Source organism: Balaenoptera acutorostrata, chromosome 6, assembly GCF_949987535.1.
Source record: "Balaenoptera acutorostrata chromosome 6, mBalAcu1.1, whole genome shotgun sequence".
Taxonomy (NCBI): domain Eukaryota; kingdom Metazoa; phylum Chordata; class Mammalia; order Artiodactyla; family Balaenopteridae; genus Balaenoptera; species Balaenoptera acutorostrata.
Window position 1 is genome coordinate 71,460,939 of NC_080069.1, and position 26,390 is coordinate 71,487,328.

The following is a 26,390-nucleotide window of genomic DNA, read 5'->3' on the forward strand; positions in this document are numbered from 1 at the left end:
GCAATGTAGTACTGATACATGTAATAATACAGCTGAATCTCAACTACATTATGCTAAGTGAAAAAAAGCCAGACTTAAAAGGCTACATACTATATGACTCCATTTCTATGACATTCTGGCAAAGGGAACACTGTAGATACAGGAAACAGATCAGAGCTGGGGTTGGGAGAGGGTTGACTATAAAGGGAGTATGGGAACATTGTGCATGGCGATGGAATCTTTCTAGATCTTGATTGTAATCATGGCAGTATGTCTTTATGTGTTTGTCAAAACTTGCGGAACTGGACACTAAAAAGGGTGAACTTTACTGTATCTATAAAAATAATTATATAAAAACTTACAAGAATGAAAAAGGGATAGCAGAAAACAAATGAACAGAGTGATGTGCTGGGCAGTGGCAAGGCCAGGGATCGGGGGTGGGTGTTATTTACGTGGGGTGATCTTCTAGGCCTCTCCAAAGAGGTAGCCGCAGAGTGAAGACATAAATGTCAGGAAGGAACCAGCCTGGGCAGATGTGCACGCAGAACCTTCTGCAGGAGAGCAGGAAGGGCAAAGCCCTGAGGCAAAACGAGCCTGTTGAATAGCAAGAAAAGAGAGTCGTTGCTTAGTCTGCTGTAAACCTATAAAAAAAGAAAAAGTCTTTCAGTGAACAAAAATCTGGATCATCATCTCAGATCTGAATTTAGGCTATGCATAATCAAACTCACTAAATATAGTGGGTAAATACAGATCTAAGGCTGCCCATAAAAACTCCAGGAAACGGCATGGAGCAGGAAGAGGGAAGTAAGAGGGGGCAGGGAGGGAAGGAGGGGACGTGAACATACAACTGGCTTGCCTGCAGCTTTGGATCTGGTGGAATTTAATTACTCAGTGTCACAGAATCACCTTCTCTGTTTTAGGTTTGCTTAGAAGATAGTGACAAGCCAAGCCATAAGTAAATGAAGGCCCGAGAAGTCCCTTGACATGCAAGTTAATCCTTCATGTTCACATGCATTCTAAATTTTACAAGGATGTTTAGGTTTATTTAAATTCCTTTATTCCTCCTTAACTTTAAAATGTGCATCCTAATTTTACTGACAAATCTATTTCTTGGTGCTTCTTTACCTGGACTGGTCCTTAACAGCTTTCTGCATGTAGCCGAAGAATGATTTTCTTTTCTGGTTTTTTTTTTTTTTTTTTTTTTTTTTTAATAGTAAAGCCAACAGCGTTGCTTTAATTTTTGAAGTATTTAAAAAAGAAATTGAACAAAATCCTACCTCATGTTTATAACGTATGCATATGTATGACATGACATTAGAGCATGTGAGGGGTGATCTATTTGCAGTTTTAATCTGTTCTTGCAAATATTTTCAGTAAATCAATAGCTAGTGCCTAGCTCAGCGATGTGTTAAAGAATTTTTGCTTTATTCAGGTCATGGAATAATATGATGTCAGGAATGTTCTTCACTGGCAATATTTGATGACTCTGTGTGTAGTTAAGAAAATAAAGATGGAAGCTTTGTCAGTCCTCTTAGGTTTACAATAAAAATGTACAGTGTGAGACACCAGTGAGGCCTCTCCTTTACGTTAAGACATTCGTTGTATGTCACACTTCAAATGGTGGTGAAAGATGATCTTTCTGAAGAGCGGGTTTTCCCCTGGCTTAACAGCCCTTATAAAAATGGATGTCACGTCAGCACCACAATCTAATGAAGCCCAACAGGCAACCTGCTCACTCCGTGGGGGAACCTGGGATAAAGAGCAGTTACATATTCTCATCAGTCAGCCGGTCACCCACAGCCGTCAGCTTTCCACTCTGGTGCTTTCACTCCTTCTGGCAGCTCAGTTTGAAATAGCCTTCTCCTTCTATCCATGCCAACAGTCCTACTCCCAAGACTGCAAGGCTTCCTTGCAACTCACCCTCACCAGCGTGCCTCTCTAAAAGTACCCTTTCCTACCTTTAATGTGTCTCCCTTCTTGAACGAACCCTTTGATGCAGCATTTTATCACTTCCTACCATAAACACGCACATCTTTCTCTTCTATTAACTGGTTCTTTGTGGCTTGGATCAGAGACCGATTCACTTTTTGATTTTCCACAATGCCTAACAGTACACCCAGTGCGTGGAAGGTGCTCAATAAATGTACATTGATAAAATAAATAAATCTATCCTGAAGTTAAGAGTAATCAGAATAATGGAATCGGGCCTGACAGTGTTCTTCTTTCTTTAATCAATATTTTTGTATTGAAGTATAGTGGGTTTACAGTGTTGTGTTAATTTCTGCTGTACAGCAAAGTGATTCAGTTATACATATATATGCATTTTAAAATATTTTTTCCATTATGGTTTATCATAGGATACTGAATATAGTTCTCTGTGCTATACAGTAGGACCTTGTTGTTTATCCATCCTATATATAATAGCTTACTTCTGCTAACCCCAACCTCCCACTCCATCCCTCCCCCAACCCCCTCCCCCTTGGCAGCCACCAGTCTGTTCTCTATGTCCATGATTCTGTTTCTGTTTCATAGATAGGTTCATTTGTGTCATATTTTAGATGTCACGTATTAGTGATATCATATGGCATTTGTTTTTCTCTTTCTGACTTCACTTAGTATGATAATCTCTAGTTGCATCCATGTTGCTGCAAATGGCATTATTTCATTGTTTTTTATGGCTTAGTAGTATTCCATTGTATGTATGTAATACCACATCTTCTTTATCCATTCATCTATCGATGGACATTTAGGTTTTTTCCATGTCTTGGCTATTGTGAGTAGTGCTGCTGTGAACATAGGGGTGCATATATGTTTATGAATTATAGTTTTGTTTGGATATATGCCCAGGAGTGGGATTGCTGGATCATATGGTAGTTCTATTTTTAGTTCTTTAAGGAACCTCCATACTGTTCCCCATAGTGGCTGTACCAACTTACATTCCCACCAACAGCGTAGGAGGGTTCCCTTTTCTTCACGCCCTCTCCAGCATTTGTTATTTGTAGACTTCTTAATGATAGCCATTCTGACCAGTGTGGGGTGGTACCTCACTGTAGTTTTGATTTACATTTCTCTGATAATTAGCGATGTTGAACATCGTTTCGTGTGCTTATTGGCCATCTGTATGTCTTCTTTGGAGAAATGTCTATTTAGGTCTTCTGTCCACTTTTTGATTGGGTTGTTTTTGTTGTTGTTACTGTCGAGTTACATGAGCTGTTTGTATATTCTGGAAACTAAGCCCTTGTTGGTCGCATCATTTGCAAATATTTTCTCCCCTTTGGTAGCTCGTCTTTTCGTTTTGTTTATGGTTTCCTTTGCTGTGCAAAAGCTTGTAAGTTTGATTAGGTCCTATTTGTTTATTTTTGTTTTTATTTCTATTGCCTTGGGAGACTGACCTAAGAAAACATTGGTACAGTTTATGAGGCCTGACAGTGTTCTAATTGCTTTTCAAGAAACCGTAAACCCTGGATTATAGAAACACAATATCGTTGCTGCCACTGCCTCCACCCACACCCAGGGCAGACATTCATAATCAATCCCCACACTCTTTCCCACCGAACCCGGATGTGACCTCACAGTCCTTCTCAGCCTGACACCCTAGGAAGCCATTATCAATCCATAGACGTGGGCACAAGAGATGAAACCCATGACTTCTAATGATTCAAAACATTGATATTATTTCCCAATCTTTGAACAGTCCTGAAGATCTATAATATTATGAATTTATGATTTATAATTTGCGCTGAAGCACAAATTTGATAACAGATACCTGCTACAAGGGTGGATGATAGGGAGGGTCTTTTCGTCAGTAACTCAGAGGATGCATCTCCGCGTCATCAATAACTATCCCGAGGTATTCCTTAAAAATTGTGTGTCATCATCTTCACCCTATTTTTAGAAATTTAAGTAAGCTCTTAGTGTTACTAAACAAATGATGTAGAGAGGAGCTTACTTTAATGGAGGAATCTAGTAACTTTACTACTTATTCCAGTCCTGTATCTTATAGAATTATTAAGAATCAAAGGGAATTACTTATTAAGTGTTAATTTACTGTGTTTTATGGGGAAATTACATTACCATAGTATTTGCAAACTTGAAAGTGACCTCAAGGCATGTCCCCTGTGAATATCAAGAGTAGATTCTGAATTTAGGGAAACCTTGGAAACCTCAGTCTTTCATGAAACCATCACATCATAATTAAGACAAGGCCAGAGCCCTGGGGAGTCGTAGCAAGTTGGTAAGGAGCTGATGTCAGGAGCTGCTCTGAGGTAGCCCGCATCTCGGGAAGTGCAACCAGGACAGCTGTGGGACTTAGAGGCCGCACAGGCTAAGGAGCTCCAGGACATACACCGGGCAGTTGCTGCAGAGGTTAAATTGTGCCTTTGACTGCCAGTAAAATGAGGCGCTGACTGAAAAAAAACTGTAACTTTATCATATCACAGAACAAGAAGTGCAGAGGTAGAGTGGACTCCAGGATTGGTGACTCAGTGGCTTGGTGTTTTCATCGAGGACTGAGGTTCTTCCCTCCTTTGGCTCTGCCATCCTCCCTCACGGGTCAGCCCCCTTAAGAGGCACAAGGAGACCATGAAAGTTACAGGAGTCACATCTACACACACCGACGTCCAGGGTCATAAGAAGAGGCTGTCACTTCTGGTGTCTCCTCTTAAAGATATGATGGTTATCACTTATATAACACTTATTATGTACCAGGCACTCTTCTAAGCACTTTACAAACATAAACTAATCGTGATCCTTACAGCAATCCTGTAGGTATGTATTATTATTAACCCCGTTGAACAGATGAGGAAATGGAAACAGAAAGGTTAAGTAATTTTCCTGATGACACACAGCTAGTAAGTGGTGGTGCCAGGACTGTAAACCAGGCAGTCCACTCCAGAGTCTGTGCTCTTAACCTCAAAGCTCTCTGTACTGCAAAAGAGCCTTTCAGAAGCAACCCACAGACTTGCCTTGGTGCTTCCATGGCCAGACGTGAGTCACATGCCCACCTCTAAACCAGTCAGTGACAAGAGACATGGGATTACTACAGAGGGGCTAAACTGAACAAGATTTATCTCTGAGCTGGAGATGGACTGAGCCTGAAAAAAAGTAGGGTTCCATTCCCCAAGAAGGGGAATGGACATAAGGCAAGGAACCACTATCACCTGCTTATGAGGGGCTGCCTACAGATAGTCCAGCCTCACTACTAATTCCATTTCCTCTGCACTTATAAGGTAAGATGGTGTATTATACCGTAGTCATCCACACATGCACGTCTCCCTCTTCCCACTTGCTTGCAAGCACTCCGAAGATAGGAACAAATCTCACAAATCTGCATATTCCCCACAGGGCCTGGCATAGGGCCTGGCTCATAGAAAGTGTTCAAGAAACGTTTGTTCGTTATAATTGAATTTTCATTCTCAAGTCTACTTAATTGGAGAGGTCAACAGTTGGCCATGCTCAAGGCAGGCCGATAATGCATTTTCACATTGATCTAGCAATCAAATAAATTCTGAGAAACTTCCCTTGCCATGCAAAATAGCATGAAATCACACATTAACATAGGTCAATACAAAAGCCTAAACTTATTAAATTGTTAGTGTCTTGCACTCAGCACCCTTGGAAGTAACATTAATGTCACATTTTATTGTGACTTGACAGTTCCACTATATTTAACGAAACACATCAGAGAGCCATAGACAGAGCAGGCTTCATAATTTGTACCACCCAGTGCAAAAAAAAAGATGCAGAGACCCAGCCTGGGTAGATGAGTCTGTCTCCCCTTTCGTGAGCTTATTGTTCCAAACCACGGTGGACGGGTGACCCCGCAAGAGACTGTGACTTCCCAGTGCTGAGATTGAGAGTGGCTGCGAGGGCCCCACGGATTTGCAGACTGAGCTCAGTCCCTGAGCAGGAACTAGCATTTCTCTTCCCCACCTCTGGAAACAGCTGGACACATGCCTGATTCCAACTCTACCTGTGCCGTGCACCCCCCTGGGGGCAGAGTGTAGCAGTAGAACTCAGGCCACCCCGCCTGGTTGCTACTGTGGTCAGAGGGGCAGGGGCAGGGAGGGAGAAGCCAGGCGGAGCCTGGGCCTAAGTGGGTGGATCCCAGAGAGGCAGCGGGAAGGCGGGACCCCCTGTGAGCGGAAGCCACCAGCCCCAGGCGCGTGCTCTGTAGTCCCAGCATATTCCACTTACATAAATTCAAAGATAAAAGTATTAAGGATCTCAGGACAGCAAGTACAGAGCGTTAAACCACAGGACCCTGTGCAGCTGCACTTATCACACGCCCTGGCCCCAGAGGTGAGCTGTAGTGCCTTGCTCAGATGTGAACATCCATCTATGGAGACGAGAGACGTCATTTTAAGTCGTGCTGTTATACAAAAGCTGGTTGAATGCATGAGCTTATCTCAGGGGATGGGGAAGAAATTAGACAATGAAGAGGGTAACTGCTCTCTGTACAAGTGTTCATCCAGGTTCCATTCAGTGGCTCCTCTCCTGATGTATGCCATGGTGCCTTTGGACTTTACCCTGTAGACAGGGAACCAGGAACCATTCCACGTTTTTTAAGTGGAGGAGTGACATAATCAGATTTGTCTCAAGCATGGGTTTCTTTGGGGGCAGTGTGGAGGAGGAGTGCAACTGACCCTAGGCAGGCAAATCAACCAAGTTCTACAACAGTTATTACTGAACGTAATATAATAGCACCATGGTTAAAGGTGAGGGCTCTTTAGTTAGAGTATAGCTGGATTCAAATCCTGGTTCTGTCACTTACTAGACATATAAACTTGAGCCAGTCACCTGCCTTCTCTGAGATTCAATTTCCTTATCTGCTAAAATGAAGTAATAGCAATAGGGTTCTTGGTGAGGGTTGATGCAGTGATATACATAAAGCATTTAACACAGTGCCTGCATCATTAAATATAGCTATTATCGTATTTTATTGCCATAGGAAATAGATTCTTATTGGTTTCTCTTCCCAGCTCCATGTTGACACCCTTTCTAAAACTTCTGTGCTTGCAATTATAAGAGGAAAAGGGGCACATGCCTGACCACCCCCATCTACCACTCTCTCTCCCCTCTGGAACCTATAATTCCTTGGGGCAGAAGGAGTGGCTATTCCTTCCCCTGCTTTATAACCATATTCCTCTACCTTAGGATAGCAGTCTCAAGATCTAGCTGTCCAGTATGGAGTAGCATCTTATCTACTTACAGAAGGAACTCTTGTCTGTGTCTCTTTTATATGAAAGGAATTTAGAAAATTCCACTTTCTGTTCATAACCTAATTTTAAACATATCGTGGCTAAAGAAGTCATCTCATTCATTTACTCATTCCTTCATTCATTCACCCTCTTGCCCTGGATCAAAAAGTCTATGTAAAGGATGAACTAAAGGGTGATGACTTAAGGAAGAAATAAAAACATATTAGTTTAATATTTGCAGTATATTGTTTCCATTAAAAACAAAATCCATCAGTGTTATATTAATGTAAGTGAAGTAATATGGAAATCCCATTTATCTGTAACTCACCAGGAGAGAGATCATTTGGGGGACACAACAAAAGCAGTTATACCTCAGGAGCACCAGAGGCGACTGGCACTGTTTCCCAGGGATTAGGAAGTACCCAGAAATTAGAATGAAAGAATGTGTTTATCAAAACAAAAACTCCAGGGCCATGTGCTTTCAAAAATGGAGAAGTTAAACATCATGAGCTTTAGAATCGGGCACACTAGGTTTGCATGTGCATGGAGACTGGCAATTTTAGGTTTTGCAATTTGGCAAAACCCGTGGGCAATCGGAATCGCCTTGCCGGGCCCACTGAGTGATGCTGCAGATGAGGAGCAGGTGTGCTGACCTCCTTGGCCCTAATGGCCAGTTAGAGAAGTTGGTGCTGGGCTAGGGCAGGAAATGGAGATGCAAGTGGTCTGTGGGTGCTACTCCTCACACTTTAATGTGCTTATGAATCACCTGGAGAGCTTGTTAAGCTGCAGAATCTGATTCAATAGGTCCTGGGGGTGTGACTTGAGATTCTTTATTCCTGACACACTCCGCCGTGATGCCAGCGCTGCTGGCCGTGGACCACGCTTTGAGTAGTGAGGGCGCATGCTCCAGTGGGTGGCTCTGTACCGAGTTAGCTTTTGCTGCTGGTCCTGCTGTCACCTGGTGCTTCAGTATTTGTACATTTCTATGTTGTGCATCAAACTGGTAACTGGGTCTCTTTCTTTCTTATTCAGTTGTTAACAAATATCTGCAGAGTACTTACTATCGCAGAGATATTGGCAATTTGAAGGTTTGAAGCAGAGGGGTGATGGGACTGGGTTTATCCCAGGTACTGGTTCACTTTGGCTGCTTTTGATAAACAGATAGTATGTGGGCAAGAATGGAAACAGGGAAATCAAGTAGGAAGCTGTTTGCACAGAACAAATGAGTGGTGAGGAGTTAGGGCAAGGTTTTTAGTGGTGAAGATGCTGAGAAGTGACCAGATTTAGGATCTGTTTTGGAGACAGTAGTAACAGAACTTGCCAATAGATTGGCTGTCAGTAGGAGAGGAAAAGAAGAATCAAGTTCAACTCCCAGGTTTTTGGTCTGAGCAACAAAGGGCTACTTACTAAGGTGGAGAAGACTAGGGGAGGGGCAGGTTTGGGAGGGGAAATCAAGAGTTGTGTTGTGGGCATGTTGGGGTTGAGATGGCCGCTTGTGTCAGAGGAGAGTTGAGAGCAGGCAGTTAGATGTGTGCATCTGGAACTCAAGGGGAGCCCAGTCTGGAGGTCGGGGTGGGAGAGCCACAGAGCATGCAGGTGGGAATTAAAGCACAGGCCTGGATGAGGTCCCCTGGGAGACAGTGTAGAGAAGAGAAGAGAGCCCACAGCAGAGAACTCTAACATTGAAAAGTTGGAGAGAGTAGAAAGGGTCTGCCAGAGAGCCTGAGCAGTTTGCCCAGTAGAGTAGGAGGAACGAGTGACAGAACAAAAGAAGAAATTGCTTCAAGGATGAGGGATGAACAATTTGTGTCAAATGTGGCTATGAGGTCAAATATGATGGGAACAGACTTAGCCGTTGGGATAAGTCACATGGAAGTTATCAGAGGCCGTGATAAGAGCCATTTCAGGGGTGAAGAGTGAAGGAGAGGATGACAAAGTGGACAGAGTGTATCTAGACAGCTCTTCCCAGGAGTCGTGACGTGAAGAATAGCAGAGACATGGGGTGAGAGCTGGGTGCCTCTATCTGAATCTCTGCCTTGACAGCATGTAAAGCACCTCATTTTCTCCACCTTCGGTTGGACTTGGGCCGCAGCTTGGTCTTTATAGACTACATGTGGGCTGGAGTCTTTTCCTGAATCTTAGCCCCACGTCTGGCAGTGTACAACTGTCTGCCCGACGACCCTGAAGACAAGTTTCTGCCCATTAGAGTCTCCGTTAAAAGTAAGAGTAAACCATGTACCCGGGAGAGACGTGGACAAAAAGAGAAAGAAAGAGGTAAGTCTTTTCTTTCTTTTTTTAATTGAAGTGTAGTTATTTACAATGTTGTGTTAGTTTCTGGTGTACAGCAAAGTCATTCAGTTATATATACGTATATATTCTTTTTCATATTCTTTCCCATTATGGTTTATTACAGGATATTGAATATAGTTCCTTGTGCTATACAGTAGGACCTTGTTGTTTATCTAGTTTATATATAGTAGTTTGTATCTGCTAATCCCAAACTCCTACTTTATCCCTCCCCCACCCCCTTTCCCCTTTGGTAACCATAAGTTTGTTTTCTATGTCTGTGAGTCTGCTTCTGTTTCATAGATAGGTTTATTTGTCTTATATTTTAGATTCCACACATAAGTGATATCATATGGTATTTGTCTTTCTCGAAGTAAGTATTTTCCTTACAAAACCAGCAAAGTTCTGTGTAGTTGATGGCAGTCAGTGACGATGCTGGGTCTTCAGAAAGCATGACCATCAAAACGATGACGGTTGAAGGTAAGAAGTCAGAGACCTCCCATCATCAGCAATTATAAGCAAGGTGACAGATGCTCACAGTGCTAGGAATTATTTAAATTTAATTTTTGAACTGTCAATACCTTCACATGGTTCAGAGTTCATAAAGTAAAAAGAATGTACAGTGGAGTCTCCATCTGAGCCCTGTCCCCAGCCTTCCACTTCCCATCCCCTGAGTCAACTGGGGTTGTAAGTTTCTTGTCCATCCTTCAGTACACACGTGCAAATACACGTGCATTCTTCCCTCTCTCCGCCTTTCGGCACAAGTGGTATTATAGCCGACATACGATTCTGCATCTACAAAGACAGGAATCTGGCAACTTGGAGAGAAGTGGATTTTTGCAGCTTCACCTAACAGCTGTGAAATTCATGATAAACGTCTTTTAGGAAAGCAGTTTTTTATTAGGTAGTAGGTGTGAAAAATGGAGTCTAAGCTGAGATCTCATGTGCCTGGGAGCATCTGTTGAATGGGGTGGACCTGTGAGGAGGTAGAAGGTACCTGGGAGAACAAGGTAGGAAACGTGACATTTGTGCCTAAGAATTTTCATACAGGCTCCCAGGTCTGTCATGGAACCTTGCCATCACTGACGTGTTTGCTCGCCATCACCCGATCCCTTCCAGCACTCTAGGAAGGCTCTGCCCTCCTGCCAGCACACCCACGGGGGTCCTTGGCTGGATTCCTCTTAAGTCAGTCACCTACGAAGATCACCTCCTGTTCTCTGTCAAAATTGGCCTTGTATCGCAAATGCCTCCGTCTTGGCTGGCCATCCTTGCAGTGCCTCCATCAGGATTTATCGTGTGACCAGGTCCCCATGCTCCTGGTTTAACGTCCCACCACCAGCTGCATATCTGAGCCTCTCTCCTAGCAGGGTGGGTGTGCCTCTTGAATGTGAATCAATTCTAATATTTTTAAAAAAAGGACCCAGTTTTTTAAATTACCATATGACATGCCAAGTGAAGTGAAGCTCATTTTCAAATGATTCCCAGCTGTCATAATAGCATTGTGCCTGGATGGCTCAGTCATCACAGAAGAAAGGAGGGCGATTTTATTTCAAATTTAACCTGATAACAGGAATTGTGATTGGAAATCAACTTGAGATATTTAGAGCAGCTACTTAGAATCACATCAATTAACATTTGTCCATTGCTTTACTGTTGATAAAGCACTCTTATGTACACTGTCATCATATATGTTAGGGAGTGATGGTGGCTCCAAGGAGAGAACAAAACTGAAGTATTTTACCGCCTAAGCTTAGAAATGGTGAGGAAACAGACAGGTTCTTTCAAAAGGAGACCACAGAGCTAAGCACAAAAGAATAAGCATTACCAGTGCCAAACCCAGAGAGACTGAGATGAAAACATTGTCAATTCAAGATAGATATATTGTGGGAGGAGAGTCAAGCCAAACTGAGCTCCTATAACAAAGTGTCAGGATGGAGGGCTGTTAGACAACTGTTTGGCCAAAGTAGGTTGCTAGTTCTTTTATTTAGAGCATAGGTAATACATAGCTTTGTATTAAAATATCACAACTTCAGATAAACCCGAAAGAAAGTGGCAGTATATTTTAGGATTCTCTGTCTAGCCTCTCTTACGGCCACGTTCTTGGAAACATTTGCCTGAATTTCATCTCCACTGAGACCCCCCAATTTGCTGCTCCTTTCCTTGTTTCCCTGTAAAGTCTTTACCAACCTGCTGTCTCTTCCAGTGGTTTGGGAATCAACATTTTCCTAGCTGTTGATGACTCAGGAATGGACTTAACTGTTGATAACCGCATGTCCTGGAGGGTTGGCACTCATAATTATCGTTTGTCTCAGAAGCTGAAATGCACGCTCTATCCATATAAATTGTGAGAGAATTCATCTTGATGAATGCCGAGCATGGTTCGCCACATCTGGCGATTTTGACTGGCCAACTGTGAATAAGTATTTTCTTTATGGTGCTTTCCCCAGAGTTTTGCGGAACTGGCTGGAGCACATTTTTGTGTATCTGCTTCCCGCCCTCACTCCCTTTGCCTATCAGCTTCCCTTGCATACAGTAGGTACTCAGTACATGTTTACTGAATGAAAGTTCTCTTTCTTAGAGCAGGGTGAGGCTCCACTGCTGAATGGGTTCCGAGGCTTCGTTTCCCATGAACCCCTCCTGTGCGAAGCGACTGTCCTGATGAGAGGGTGAGAGCTGCACTGTTGACGAGACTGATTCTCCCCCTTGAATCAGGTGAATGTATGGGAAGGTGTGAGACTTCCGGGCATCACTGCTGTGTGATGAGTCTGAGTATGTGCGTGTACGTAGGTATCGTTTCTTTATTCCTGGACTGTGGACGTTCCCAGCATGTGACCCTTCTCACCAGGAGCCAGCATTCAGAATTCTTTCTTCTCTGACAGTTCTCTTCTCAAGACTCCCCTCCCTCTGTAACTCATCCAGCTGATTACAGCTGCCCCCAAATGCCTCGAGTGAAAAATGGGCAGGACACAAGGTAGAGGTGAGCTCTCCAGAATGAAGACCAGTGATGGCCGAGAGAATGGAACAAGAGTGGGAAAGGTGCCAAGAAGATTAACACTGACCTCGTGTTTCTGGAACACACTTGAGGGAGCTTTTTTTTCCTGGAAAGTTCTAATAGTGCTAAGCCTGCACTTACCCCAGACCCTCTCCTGGGTCAGAGATGAGGAGGGTGGCAGGGATGGGACACAGAAGGCAGGATAGGAACGTGCGAGCAAAGAGAAGTTGAATCAGAGGGAGAAAAGAAGAGAGGGAAATTGTAAGTAGAATCAATGGACACAGTAAGGATTTATCAATAGCCCTTTTCCCAGGTGGCTGTTGAAGAGTATCTGTCTATCTGCCTATATATTATCTATCCCTCCATCCACTCATCTATCCATCCATCCTGCCTTTTTCCAAAAGGATTTAAGTGCGTTTCCAAGGATAAAGTATATATGATGACAGAGTATAAACTATAACTGGGTAGAGTAACAAAGAAAGGCAAGGATGGGGACAAAACGGAGCCGAGAGCAGGGCTCACCCCCATGTGCTGGGCTGGATGGCTGAGGGGCTGCCTGTGACACATGACCAGAGGGAGAATCTTGCTAAACCTGGAGCTCTGGGCTGGGAAGTGTGTCTTCCTTGGTCATGTCTTGCTTGGACTTAGCACACCTGGTTGGGCCTTGTGGGTTGGCCGCTCTCTGCCACAGGTGGCAGGGGAAAGGCAGACCTAAATGTGTGTGATTGTGAGGATTGTCTGCGTTAAAGCCTGAATGCAATGATTGCTTCACTCGCATAAGGCAAATTAGCTGAAAGAACCTGCCCAACTATAGAAAATACCTTGTCAGAAGTTATAAAACAACATTCATTTTTTCAGAGTTCCAAAAAGAGCCAAATTTAAAAGCTTTTTTTGAGTTGAGAAAAAAATGGCCTTAAAATCCTATCGACCGGGCCTGTGAGATTTCTTTTCTTAGCTGACATCTCCCTCTACTGACAGTACATCCTCTCACTTTTCCTTCACAACCCAGCAGGGAAGTCCTTTGAAATGCCTTTGAGTCCATGCTCACAGATTGAGGAGGACCCAGGGGGCGGGGCGGGAGATCATAGGTTCTGCTTGGGACTTGGGGAATCGGAGCCGTCCAAGTTCAGGCGGCAACAGGATACACCTGTCTGGAGCTCAAAAGCGAGACCTCAGACAGAGAAAAGTGGTGGAGTGGTCAGTGGGAGTGGATGAAAGAAAAGAGGTGGAGGAGGAAGATGCCTGAACCTGGAGAGCCTCTCAGACAGAAACGTCAGGAAGATGGATAAGAGCAAAACAACGTAAGTTCAGGAATTCATTCCCCTGAAGGCCTTTTTACAGCCACCCATCTTGGCTTGTTGAATCCCAGTGTTAGGAAACTCACTCCTTCACTGTCAAGAACTGTTTGACAATGTTTATTGTTAGAAAGTTATTACTTATAACGAGCTGGAATCTGCTTCCCCACAATCTCCGTCCGTTTTTATCATCCTGCTGTTCTGTGCTATAAAGATAGAATCTGTCACCTCACACGTTTTCCCAACAAATGCTTCCCCACAAGAATCCCATGAGAAAAATATGGCTAAATGGTTCAGTTACCCAGTTCAAGGTCTATTCTCTCCTCCGCCACCCCCTATAAGCCCTTGAGAGCAAAGACTCCCCTCCCTCCCCAGCCTCCAACCTAGCAAACTTTTCTATTGTACTAAGGGCTTCGTTTGCATGATCTCTTTAGACATCGTATCAATTGAATGAGCTAGGCATTATGATTACCACCATTTACAGCTGAGAAAGCTGAGGCTCAGAGAGAGAGGTTATTTGTATAAAGCCACATAGCAAGTGTGGGTAGAGCCCAGCTTGACATCCATGTCCCTCTAATAATCAAAGCCTGGGCCCTTAAATCAATGTGATTCTACCTATTTTGTCTCTAGACAGCGTGGGCTGTAGAAAAAGCCCATAGTGTTGCCCACTGGACTGAACCTACTTGAAAATTGGTAATTTGGGGTCATGGTGCGTATAGATAATACGGTTAGGACTTTGTCTCTGGACCCGTTTCTTCCCAACTGATGCTACTGACTCTTCCTCATCTCAGTGTCAGCATCCGTGGAGCTGCCTTCCTTCCCAGGTTTATTCCATCCACTTAGCAGCGCCGCCGACGTCTCCTATTTGACTCTACCTGTGGGTGACACAGGCGCCCTCCAGCCCTCTCCGCTCAGCGCTCACCCATACAGGACTCCTGTTCTCCTAAAGTGTCGGTCAGTCCTTCCAGCACCCGTTATTCTGGATTCCTCCAGAGGACAACAGCTTCCTGCTGGCCATATTTTGGATGCATTTGGCTCCCTACCAACCACCTCTGAGACATCAGTAAGTTACTGAACTCCTTGGATTCTTGAGTTTCTTACCTTTAAAAAGGGAACAAGTACTTGATGATATGCTGTGAGTTTAACTGAGAATGTAAGTGAAATGTCCAACATAGTGCCTGTCCCACATCACATCTACGCAAAAGTAGTAGCTATTATCAGTCTGTGCTGGGAAATGGAAAAATACGTGATTGTTCTTTCTACCTGGAGAAGGTAGACAATTAGAGGAAATGCTGGCAGCAAAGGGAGAGAGAAGTCCAGGGAGTAAGAGAGCAAATAAAATGCCCTGTCATGGAAGCCACAGAAAGAGAAGGTGTTTTCCTCAGGTCCTGCTTCCTAGTGGATGTTCAAGAGTCTGTATCTTGGCATTTGACAAAGAGATAACGGGGGGTTTTCAAGACTTGTTTCTGTGGAGCAGTGGGGATAAAGACAGACGGCAGAGAAACAGAGCAAGATCTTAAGGAAATAAAAGCAGTACTGAGGACTCTTTATAAAGTGTGGCAGGAAAAGAAAGCAGAGGAGAGAGGCAGCAGTCCAAGGGCAATGGGATATGTCAGGTAGATGACTGATAAATATTCACTGAGGATTTATCAGGGGGCTGAGAGAGCGACTGAGTGAGTGAATGAAGATGCTTAGGGTTTGATTAAATGTATTTGATAACGTTGACATTGTTTAGTCTGTGGCACTTATATGCCTCTTTAGTAACACTGGTGGGAGAAAAATTGGGAGGATTATATAATATTTTCAGCCCCCCAAAACACATCTTTACCAAGAGCCTTAGGTAAAAATCCTTTCACCTGCTACCATCTGTGCAGATTCTGCCTAAATTAATCTGGGTGGGCCCTAAGAGTCTCTCCTTGGAACAGGCTCCCTGTTGGCACTGCTGGCTGTGCTGCTGGGCGCCAGTATGATGGGCCGTCCTTTGGGTAACAAGACCATAGCATATCTGACCTTGGTTTGCCCACACCCACTGTGACACGTGGTGGGTACCTGAGACACTCTTGGTGTCAGTTCAGTTCTAGCACTGGTCTCTTCCCCTTCGCCTCTCCCCACCACCAACCCTCACCAGGAAAATGCAATAAATAAAAATTCAGTAACAGCAGTTGCTTAGCATCTTGAATTCACAGCTTCAAGATATTGTCCCTCTGTTTGCTTTGGGCGGGGAGGGGAATGATTCTTCTTCATTTTTGGATCTCAGAATTCTTGATTTTTTTTTTTTTTTTTTTTTTTTTTTGACATTAATGGTTTGGTGCAAACCCACTTTTGTTGATTTGGTATTTCCTCTGTGGATAAACTTTCTGGCTTTGGGAAAAGCCTCCTTCTTTTATGAGGCACTTTTAACCTGCAGGATTTCCATTTAGCTTAATTGGCATATTTATGTATTGAGATGGGTGCCTAGAGGGCTCAGGCCACGGCATCTTTTGTATAAATCGAAAAAAATGAAATGAGCCGTTCTCACCATTGTGTGCCCTTCAGTCATGGAGCGCAGTGAAAGGCTCATCATTTACAGGCTGCGAAAGCTCAGGCAGATCAATAGGCATAATGCGACCCGGAGTCATTTAGAAAAGCAAAACTCGGGGTTTTCAAAGCCCAATTATTTCAGGAGCTTGGCCATTACTAATTCCCTGTTAAATCCTTCCCGGGCCTTCATTCTGTCTCAATGTGAAGGAATGGCCTTCTCCACCCCTTATGAATCCTCCTCCTCAGGTGAAGCTGGAAAGCCTTCTCCTGAGGGTCGGGCGATTTGTAAAGTGTGAGGAGCTCACTGTTCCCAGCCAGCCCCCCTGGATGAGAAGCCCAGCTGCAGGCTGTCACTCTTCAGGCCCCTTCTGGAGCCTGGCATGCTTTGAAGGCAAGTGTGGGAATGGGTTCTTATTGGCTTAATATGGCTATAGTTAATGGCTTATGGATTTTTAGATAGTCTGGCCCCACTAGGCATGTCTATTAATTCTCTCTTAAGATTGTCAGAGGTGAGAGAAGGTCAGAGAGCCTGGGACATGGGTGTGGCTTTCCTCCAAGCCAGACCAAGAAAGGTCTCCTTAACAAGAATTCTTATGACCTCCTAAAGGCTTGAGAAAGAAAGAGGGACCTTTTGGTGGATACTGAAAGAATTTGGCCTCTGGGCTCAAGAAGGCATGTTTCACAAGAAGGACAGGTGATATCAGAGTAGCACAAACGCCTTGCTTGGATGAGTTCATAAAAATAGACACAGGTGAACCAGCTGCCCTTGGAGGTTTTAGCTTCTGCCACTATGGCTATAGTGGGTTGACTGGTGGTCATGGACACTTGTGAATGTCACCTTATTCGCGAAAGAGATCTTTTTTTTAAATTAAAAAAAAATTGAAATTGAAGTATAGTTGATTTACAATGTTGTGTTATTTTCAGGTATACAGCAAAGTGATTCAGCTATATATATAGATATAGATATAGATATAGATATACACATATATCTATATCTATGTATCTATATAGATATATATAGATATATTCTTTTTCAGATTCTTTCCCCTTATAGGTTATTATAAAATATTGAGTGTAGGTCTCTGCTATACAGTAGGTCCTTGGGAAAGAGGTCTTTGCAGATGTAATTAAGTTAAGGAGCTCTTGGTGGGCTCTTCCTGGATTATCCAAATGGGCCCTAAATCCAGTGATAAGTGTCCTTATAGGAAGAGGAGAGGGCACAGATACAGGGGAAAAGGCCATGTAAAGACGGTGGCAGAGACTGGAGTGACGCAGCTACAAGCCAAGGTGTGCCAGGGATCGCCAAAAGTCACCAGAAACTAGGAGAGAGGCAAGAAATGGGTTCTCACTCAGAGCCCTCAGCAGGAACCAGTCCTACCAACAGCTTGATTTTGGACTTCCGGCCTCTAGAACTATGAGAGAATACATTTCTGTTGTCTTAAGCCACCAAGTTTGTGGTCACTGGTTACAGCAGCCTTAGGAAACCCATACAATGACCAGCCACCCAGGCTGCTGGCTCCCTGCTCCAGAATCAACCCTGGAGTAACTCAAGTACCAAGAAGAAATATGGATTCTAGAAGCTAGTGATAAAAAATGTGCGCTGCCCCTGAGGGTTGCCTGGCTTTGTGGGAGGACCAGTGGGGGACTACAGCCAGAAGGGTGGCCTGAGGCCACAGGGAGAAGAGAAGTTGTAGGAAAGCCTATGAATCTGCCCTTCCTCTCCTCCAGGTCACTTGGAGAAATCACCGACCACCTCTTCAGATTCCCTCTGTCAGTGTAACCGGGATGCAGGCAGGCCCTAAAGCCTCCTAGGGTAAGGTGTTGAAGGAAAGGAGCTACCGGACAGGGCAGTCTTGAAGGATTCACTCCTCTCCTCCTCCATGTCTACCCCAGAGCGACTGCTTATAACATAATGTAGTGAAGAGGTGCCCTCCCCACAGTACTGCTGCTCTCTAAGTTTTTATTTATTCACTTATTTTTTATCTTTATTGGAGTATAATTGCTTTACAATGGTGTGTTAGTTTCTGCTGTGTAACAAAGTGAATCAGCTGTACGTATACATATATCCCCATATCTCCTCCCTCTTGCGTCTCCTTCCCACCCTCCCTATCACACCCCTCTAGGTGGTCACAAAGCACCGAGCTGATCTTCCTGTGCTCTGCAGCTGCTTCCCACTAGCGTGGTTCTGAAGAACCTAGGGGCGGGACAGGAATAAAGACGCAGACGTAGAGAATGGACTTGAGGACACGGGGAGGGGGAATGGTAAGCTGGGACGAAGTGAGAGTAGCATGGACTTATATATTCTCTAAGTTTTTAAAGACACATTTCCGACCACAGGAGTTGCCTGGTAACTCATGGGGCTCATCCTTTCCTCTCTTCAAAGTCACACGCACGAGCCCTTCAGACTCCATCCAAAGCAGCACTGCTGGAACAAGAATTTAAATGAACACAAGAAACGCCTGTGATAAGGGATGTTAGATATACAAAACAAAATGTCAAAAAAGAACCAGGTGAGGGCTTCCCTGGTAGCGCAGTGGTTGAGAATCTGCCTGCCAATGCAGGGGACATGGGTTCGAGCCCTGGTGCAGGAGGATCCCACATGCCGCAGAGCAACTAAGCCCGTGCACTACAACTACTGAGCCTGTGCTCTAGAGCCTGCGAGCCACAACTACTGAGCCCGCATACCACAACTACTGTAGCCCGCGCACCTAGAGCCCGTGCTCCACAACAAGAGAAGCCACCGCAATGAGAAGCCCGTGCACCACAACAAAGAGTAGCCCCCGCTCGCCACAACTAGAGAAAGCCCGTGTGCAGCAACGAAGACCCAATGCAGCCAAAAATTAAAAAAAAAAAAAAAGAACCAGGTGAAAACTACGATATTTTAAAGAGAATATAATAGATGGAGTAAATAATAGGACAGATACAGCTGAAGAATGAAGCAGGGAAATAGAAGATCAGTTTGTAATAAATACAGACAATGGGCTGAAAACCTAACTATATAAGGAAACTGCATAAATTGAAAATAAAACCTCTTAACACTCCAATTTGTGAACGTGCAAAAGAAATGAGCAAAAATTCTCGATAGATACAGAAAAGACGAATAAACATGAAAAAATCCAAACTTACCGATAATAAAATAAATATAAAATAAAGCAATGATGTACTATTTTAATCCCAAATTGGAAAAGATGTAAAGCATTTTCAGTGATCAACTTTGGATGTCATTTATGAGTGTTTAAATAGAAATATCATTGAGAGAGTTAGGAGTTTTATCAGTGATACAGATTTTAATGCAATACCTGAAACTGGGGCTTGATAGAAAATTGAGAAGAGAGATCATGAACGCACTGGGTACCTAGGAATGAGGTCAAGTGTGACCAAGGAGGGCAGTGAGGTAGCCACTCTCATAGATTGCTGGCTCACAGCTTCCCTGGGGGGCAGTTTAAAAACACAAATTAAGACCCTTTTGGGGCTTCCCTGGTGGCGCAGTGATTGAGAATCCGCCTGCCAATGCAGGGGACACAGGTTCAAGCCCTGGTCCGGGAAGATCCCACATGCCACGGAGCAACTAAACCCATGCACCAAAACTACTGAGCCTTTGCTCTAGAGCCCATGTGCCACAACTACTGAGCCCGCATGCCACAACTACTGAAGCCCGCGCACCTAGAGCCTGTGCTCCGCAACAAGAGAAGCCACTGCAATGAGAAGCCCGCACACCACAACCAGTAGTAGCCCCTGCTCGCCACAACTAGAGAAAAGCCTGCGCGCAGCAACAAAGACCCAACGCAGCCAAAAAAAAAAGACTTTTTGACCTACTAGTAGTCCAGAAATCTATACAGAGATGTGGGCAAACATTTGTGACCTCCATTGACTTCCAGCCTCTGCCCTGTCAGGGGAAATGTCCTCCATCTCCTCTCCTCTCTTCTCTGCAAAGGCAAAGCCTCTTCATCCTCCCGTTCTAGGTCTAGGTTGAGGCTTTGCTAAAGTACAAGAAGAGTGGTTGCCTTCTGGCAGCCATCCTGGATGATGAAGTAACATCCTTGGGGATGCAGCCATGACCCAGGGTGGGGAGGCAAAAGGAGATGCCTGTATTCCTGGTAGCAGTGAGTCATCACACCAACCTTGGACTGCCTACCTCTGGATCCTTTTTTATGTCAAAATTATACCCCTCATCTGTTTAAGCTACTCAGATCAGGTCTCTGATTACCAGCCGTCAAATGCAATTTAAATCTAAAGGCTTTTAATGAAGATTTTGAGCTTAGTTACCTCTGTTCACTAGCACACTTGCCATAAACCTCTCTTTGGTAGCAGGCATTTGGGTGAGTCTGACATCCATTTCCTGAAATGCTATGAAACTCATTAATCATTGAGTAGTTTATTTTCTACTTAAAATTTTCAAATCCAGTTGTTCTGTGACAGCTCTAGAGCAGGTGGTTGATGATGCATGAAGAGGTCTTGTCCAAGTAATACACGAGAGTGAGCAGATGTTAAAGGGCTTTACCAGTTAAAATGGAAAGAACATCTGTGAAATAGGTTTTCCAATAGATGAGGCCAGACATTACCAAGGAAAGGTTGGGAAGAAAGAAGGAGGTGACTGGGACCAACTGGCATAGGTGGAATAAGGGTGAAAGCACCCTGGCACTCAGGCACTCTGTTGTTGTATGTCATCTTGTTTAAATTCACATGAAATACAAAGTTAGTTTGATCCATTGAGGTCATTTGTAAATGAGATGTTAAGACATTAAGGAGAGTTCATCTCTAGTCTCTTTTCCCATCCTATTAAATATGTAGAAACATTTTTTTTTACTGAAAAAATATGAGAGGGTAATTCTTTTATAATTCAAGTCTTCTGAATCTAAAAGGAAGTAATAAGAATTACATAAATGAGATGTTGTTATAAAACAGGTTTGGATGGGGACTTCCCTGGTGCTTCTGGGGCTCCAGGCCCCAATGCAGGGGGCCTGGGTTTGATCCCTTGTCAGGGAACTAGATCCTGCTTGCATGCCGCAGCTAAGAGTCTGCATGCTGCAACTAAGGATCCCTCATGCCACGACTAAGACCCAGCGCAGCCAAAATAAATAAGTAAATATTAAAAAAAAAAAAAAGCAAGGATAAAAAAAAAAACAGGTTTGGATGAAGAGACTTCCTAGGAGCAAACATTGGGAAGAGGGAGGAAAGAAATGAAACTAAATAGATCTATTTTTTCATTACTGAAGATTCAGTGCAAAAGCAAAGGGCAAAGAATAGCTAGGGCACTGCTGAAGAAGAAGATGGGAGAACTTTCTCCATCATAGATCAAGACTAACTATGGTGCTGTAGACAGACATCCAGGTATGGGTGCAAGGATGAGCAAGTAGAGAGTGGCACAAAATAAAAAACCCAGACAAATGTAAATTGGTGCAGCGATTATGGAAAACACTGTGGAGGTTCCTCAAAAAACTAAAAATAGAGTTGCTATATGATCCAGCAATCCCACTCCTAGGCATATACCCAGAGAAGACAATAATTTGAAAAGATACGTGCACCCTTATGTTCATAGCAGCACTATTTACAATAGCCAAAACATGAAAGCACCCTAAATGTCCAGTGACAGATGGATGGATAAAGAAGATGTGGTGCATATATACAATGGAATATTACTCAGCCATCAAGAAGAATGAAATAATGCCATTTGCAGCAACATGGATGGACGTAGAGATTATCATATTAAGCAAAGTAAGTCAGAAAGAGAAAGACAAATACCATATAATATCACTTATATGTGGAATCTAAAATACGACACAAATGGACATATCTATGAAAGAGAAACAGACTCACAGATATTGAGAACATACTTGTGGTTGCCAGTGCGGAGGGAAGGATTGGGAGTTTGGGATTAGCAGATGCAAACTAGTATATATAAGATGAATAAACAACAAGGTCCTACTGTATAGCCCAGGGAACTATATTCAATATCCTATGATAAACCATAATGAAAAAAATACGAAAAAGAATATATATATCTATAACTGAGTCACTTTGCTGTATAGCAGAAATTAATACAACATTGTAAATCAACTATACTTCAGTAAAATTTTTTTAAAAACCCAGACACAGATTCATACATAGACAATCACTTTATAACTAAAGAACCACTGCAGAGTAACAGGGAAGGATGTCTTTTTAAATAAATGGTGCTGTAACAATTGAATATCCTTAAGTGAAAAAAGAATGAGGGAAGGAAAGAGAGAAGGAAGGCGAGTGGGAAGGGTTTTGATTGCTACTTCCCTTTGGATGAGGGAATCCAAATAAAAATGTGCTCACCTTCATTAATTCAGAGTGGAATAAAAATCAAAGCTGCAATGGGCTGTCACTGCACATTCTCTAGATTGGCTAAATTTTAAAAGTCGAACGATGTCAAATGTTGATAAGAACGTGGAACAGTGAGATCTAATATGCAATGTTGGTGGAAGTATACATTTGGATATCCACATTGGGAAATAGTTTCGCACCATCTAGTAATACTTTAGATGTTCATCTTCTTGATGTAGCAGTCTTACCCCTAGAAAAGGTCTGCATAAGCACATCATGAGACATGTAGAAGAATCTCCAGAGCAACACTATTCATAATAACAAAAGACCAGAAAAAATGACCACCAAAGTAAAACCGATAGAGAAATTTTTATTCAATTGCAGTCCATACAGCAGCAAAAATCAATGAACAACAGCTACAGTAAGAGTAGAGTAAGTCCCCTACATACGAACGAGTTCCATTCCGATAGCGCATTCATAAGTCCAACTTGTTTGTAAGTCCAACAAAGTTAGCCTAGGTACCCGACTAACACAATTGGCTATATAGTACTGTACTGCAATAGGTTAACAATGCTTTTCACAGAAATAATACATAAAAAACAAACAAAAAATAAAACATTTTTAATCTTACAGTACAGTACCTTGAAAAGTACAATAGTGCAGTACAACAGCTGGCATACAGGGGCTGGCATCAAGTGAACAGGCAAGAAGAGTTCCTGACTGGAGGAGGGAGAGGAGGTGGGAGATGGTAGGGTTGAAGGATCATCGGCAACAGGAGATGGAGGGCAAGCTGCAATTTCACTCACACATGATGTTGATGGCACAGATTCTGGTTCCTTGTTGGATTCAGTTCTATCTACCCTCTTGAAAAAACGATCCAGTGACACGTGTTCAAATCTTGGAAAGTTCGCAACTTGAAGGTTCATATGTAGGGGACTTACTATAAATCTTTTTTAATGTTGAGCAAAGGAAGGTAGACACAAAATGAGTCCTGTCTTAGTCCCTTCAGGCTGCTATACAAAGTACCACAGACAAGGTGACTTAGAAACAATGGACATTTATTTCTCACAGTTCTGGAGCCTGAAGTCCAAGATTAGGGTGCCAGCACAGTTGGGTGCTGGCAAGAGCCTTCTTGTGAGTTACTTTTCATTGTCTTCCTCACAGGGCAGAGAGCAGAGCAGAGAGGAAACAAGCTCTCTCATGACTCTCACAAGGGCACGAATGTCACTCATGAGGGCTCCACCCTTATGACCTCATCTAAGTTACCTCCCAAAGGCCCTACCTTCTAATAGCATAATGCTGTGGGGCAGGGTTTCAACATAGGAACTTTCGAAGGACACAAGCATTCAGACCATAACGATTCCCCATGATTTCATTTTTATAAAAGTCAAAAATGGCAAAAACTAAGATACAGTGTTGAGAGATGCACGCTTATGTTGTAAAAGGGAAGAAAAACAAGGAAGTGAAGAGCATAAAAGTGGGGGATGGGATCAGGAGGGACTTGGGGGACTTTTAGGGTACTGGAAATGTATTTCTTGACACAAATGGTTGTTACCTGGACGGTCACTTTACACTGATTCATTGAGCTGCATATTTATGTTTCATGTGTTTTTGTATATGTGTAATTTTTTTTTTTCCAAATGAAGTTTAAAAAAAAACAGAACTGAAGAGGCTCAATTCAGGCAGATATATGAATAGGGGGAAATTGGTAGATTTGATAAATGACCTCTTCATACTTCAAGTAACATCCATCATACTTTGAGATGTTTGTTTTCTGGTTTTGTTAAGACATTGTAAGTATTTTCATCATGTGTCTCTCCTGGGCAGTAATGACTGAGAGTCAGTGATCATGTACAGCAAGAATATTTGATTTTCACAATAGTTGTATTTCATATAAAATATTCAACTTACATCAATTTTTCTTTACTCTGCATGGGGGGACACAGATAAGAATGTTCAGAGAAGCATTATTCAAAATAGCAAAAAACAGGAAAAGGTGTCCATCAAAGTGAAATTGATAAATCATGCTATATTTTGGCTATATTTAGCTACAAAATAAAAGCTACATACAGCAATCTGGATCAATCTTTTTTTTTTTCTTTTTTTTAATGTTGAGCAAAAGAGGACCAATACAAAGGACACGTTTTCTATGACTCCATTTTCATCAAATCCAAAAACATGCAAAATCTAAACTGTGGTGTTTAGAGGTGCACGCTTATATGGTAAAAGTGTGAAGAAAACCCAGGAAGTTATGAGCATAAAAAGGATGGGCAAGGCAGAGGAGCAGGGCTGACATGCACTAACGCCATTCTAGGCTCACTGGGGAGAGAAATCAAGTCTAAGAGAATCTCATTCCCTAAGGATGGTGGATAGTTTCTAGAATCATATATAGCATCTCAGGATTGGAAGGAATCCTAAAGATCACTAAGATAAGTAGCCGTTTGATTTTTTTCATTTCAATTTTCATTATTATGTTTCAAGACAACTTAGAGATTTCAATAGAGGGTTTCCAAACTTTTAATTTTGCCAGGTAAGGTATATTTAAAAACATACTACTATCTATCATTACCATTATTTCCTACAAGGTATGGCATTTCACCCTTAGAAAGTAAGAGGTAAAAAATGGAATAAATGGTAGTCCTTTAAATTGAATAAATGAAGGTTTAGAAACTTTCATTTATAATATATGTTGCCTATATCTTTCCAGGGACTTTGTAAAAATTTTATAGTGGACCATCAGCAGTCCCTAGACTAGCATATGGTGAACCTTGACCTCACCGACCACTTCTCTAATACTTGAGCCTTCTTCCCAAATCCCTGAGAAGTGTCATTTGCTTGAATACTTCCGGTGAATGAGAACTCACTCCCCCCTAATGACATCTCTTCATCTTTGAACATCTGCAGCTATTTGAACATTCTTCTGTTTGTTGAACCTAATTCTAGTTCTTTCCCTTTTGATTCATCGGTCCTAGATCAGTGACTGCACAGTCTTTTATTTGTCAGCCTCAAGATCTGAGCCACGTGCTTTTACCCCTACCCGTGACCCATGATCCTCCTCATGTTTAAGCAGCCTCAGATCTTTTGTACAGATTTCATATACATATCCCAAGTCATCAGCATACTTGTCACTCTGCTAATAGTCTTCCTGTTTGTCTATATCCACTTGAAAAATGTGATATTCCAAACTGAGTACAAACAACTTTCCAGGTGTACTAGCCCAGAGGAGAGTAAGCCCTTCATCTCTCTTATTCTAGACTTTATACTTCTTCATTTAGTGTAGTCTAATTACAGTTTTCTCCGGATATGTGCCCAGGAGTGGTATGGCAGGATCATATAGTAGCTCTATTTTTAGTTTTTTAAGGACTCTCCATACTGTTCTCCATAGTGGCTGTACCACTTTACATTCCCACCAGTAGTGCAGGAGAGTTCCCTTTTCTCTGCACCCGCTCCAGCATTTATGATTTGTAGACTTCATGGTGATGGCCATTCTGACCAGAGTGAGGTGATAACCTCATTGTAGTTTTGATTTGCATTTCTCTAATAATTAGCCATGTTGAACATTTTTTCATGTGCCTGTTGGACATCTTTATGTCTTCTTTGAAGAAATGTCTCTTTAGATATTCTGCCCATTTTTTGATTGGGTTTTTGTGGTTTTTTGATATTGAGTTGTATGAGTTGTTTGTATATTTTGGAAATTAATCCCTTGTCGGTTGCATTGTGTGCAGATATTTTCTCCCATTCAGTAGGTTGTCTTTTTGTTTTCGTTTATGGTTTCCTTTGCTGTGCAAACTTTTAAGTTTCATTAGGTCCCATTTGTTTATTTTTGGT

The 26,390-nt window shown here is 42.7% G+C and overlaps 1 protein-coding gene across 1 annotated transcript in view; it reads left to right on the forward strand.

Annotated features, from left to right (window-relative positions):
- The window catches only part of LOC102997613 (histone-arginine methyltransferase CARM1-like), a 251,240-nt gene extending 249,743 nt beyond the window's left edge, over positions 1-1,497 (forward strand). Inside the window, exon 13 of the mRNA XM_057547578.1 lies at positions 900-1,497. Coding sequence (XP_057403561.1) covers positions 900-909 — 10 coding nt within the window. The 3' untranslated portion in view covers positions 910-1,497. The remainder of the gene's footprint in view (positions 1-899) is intronic.
- The last annotated feature ends 24,893 nt before the right edge of the window (positions 1,498-26,390 follow it).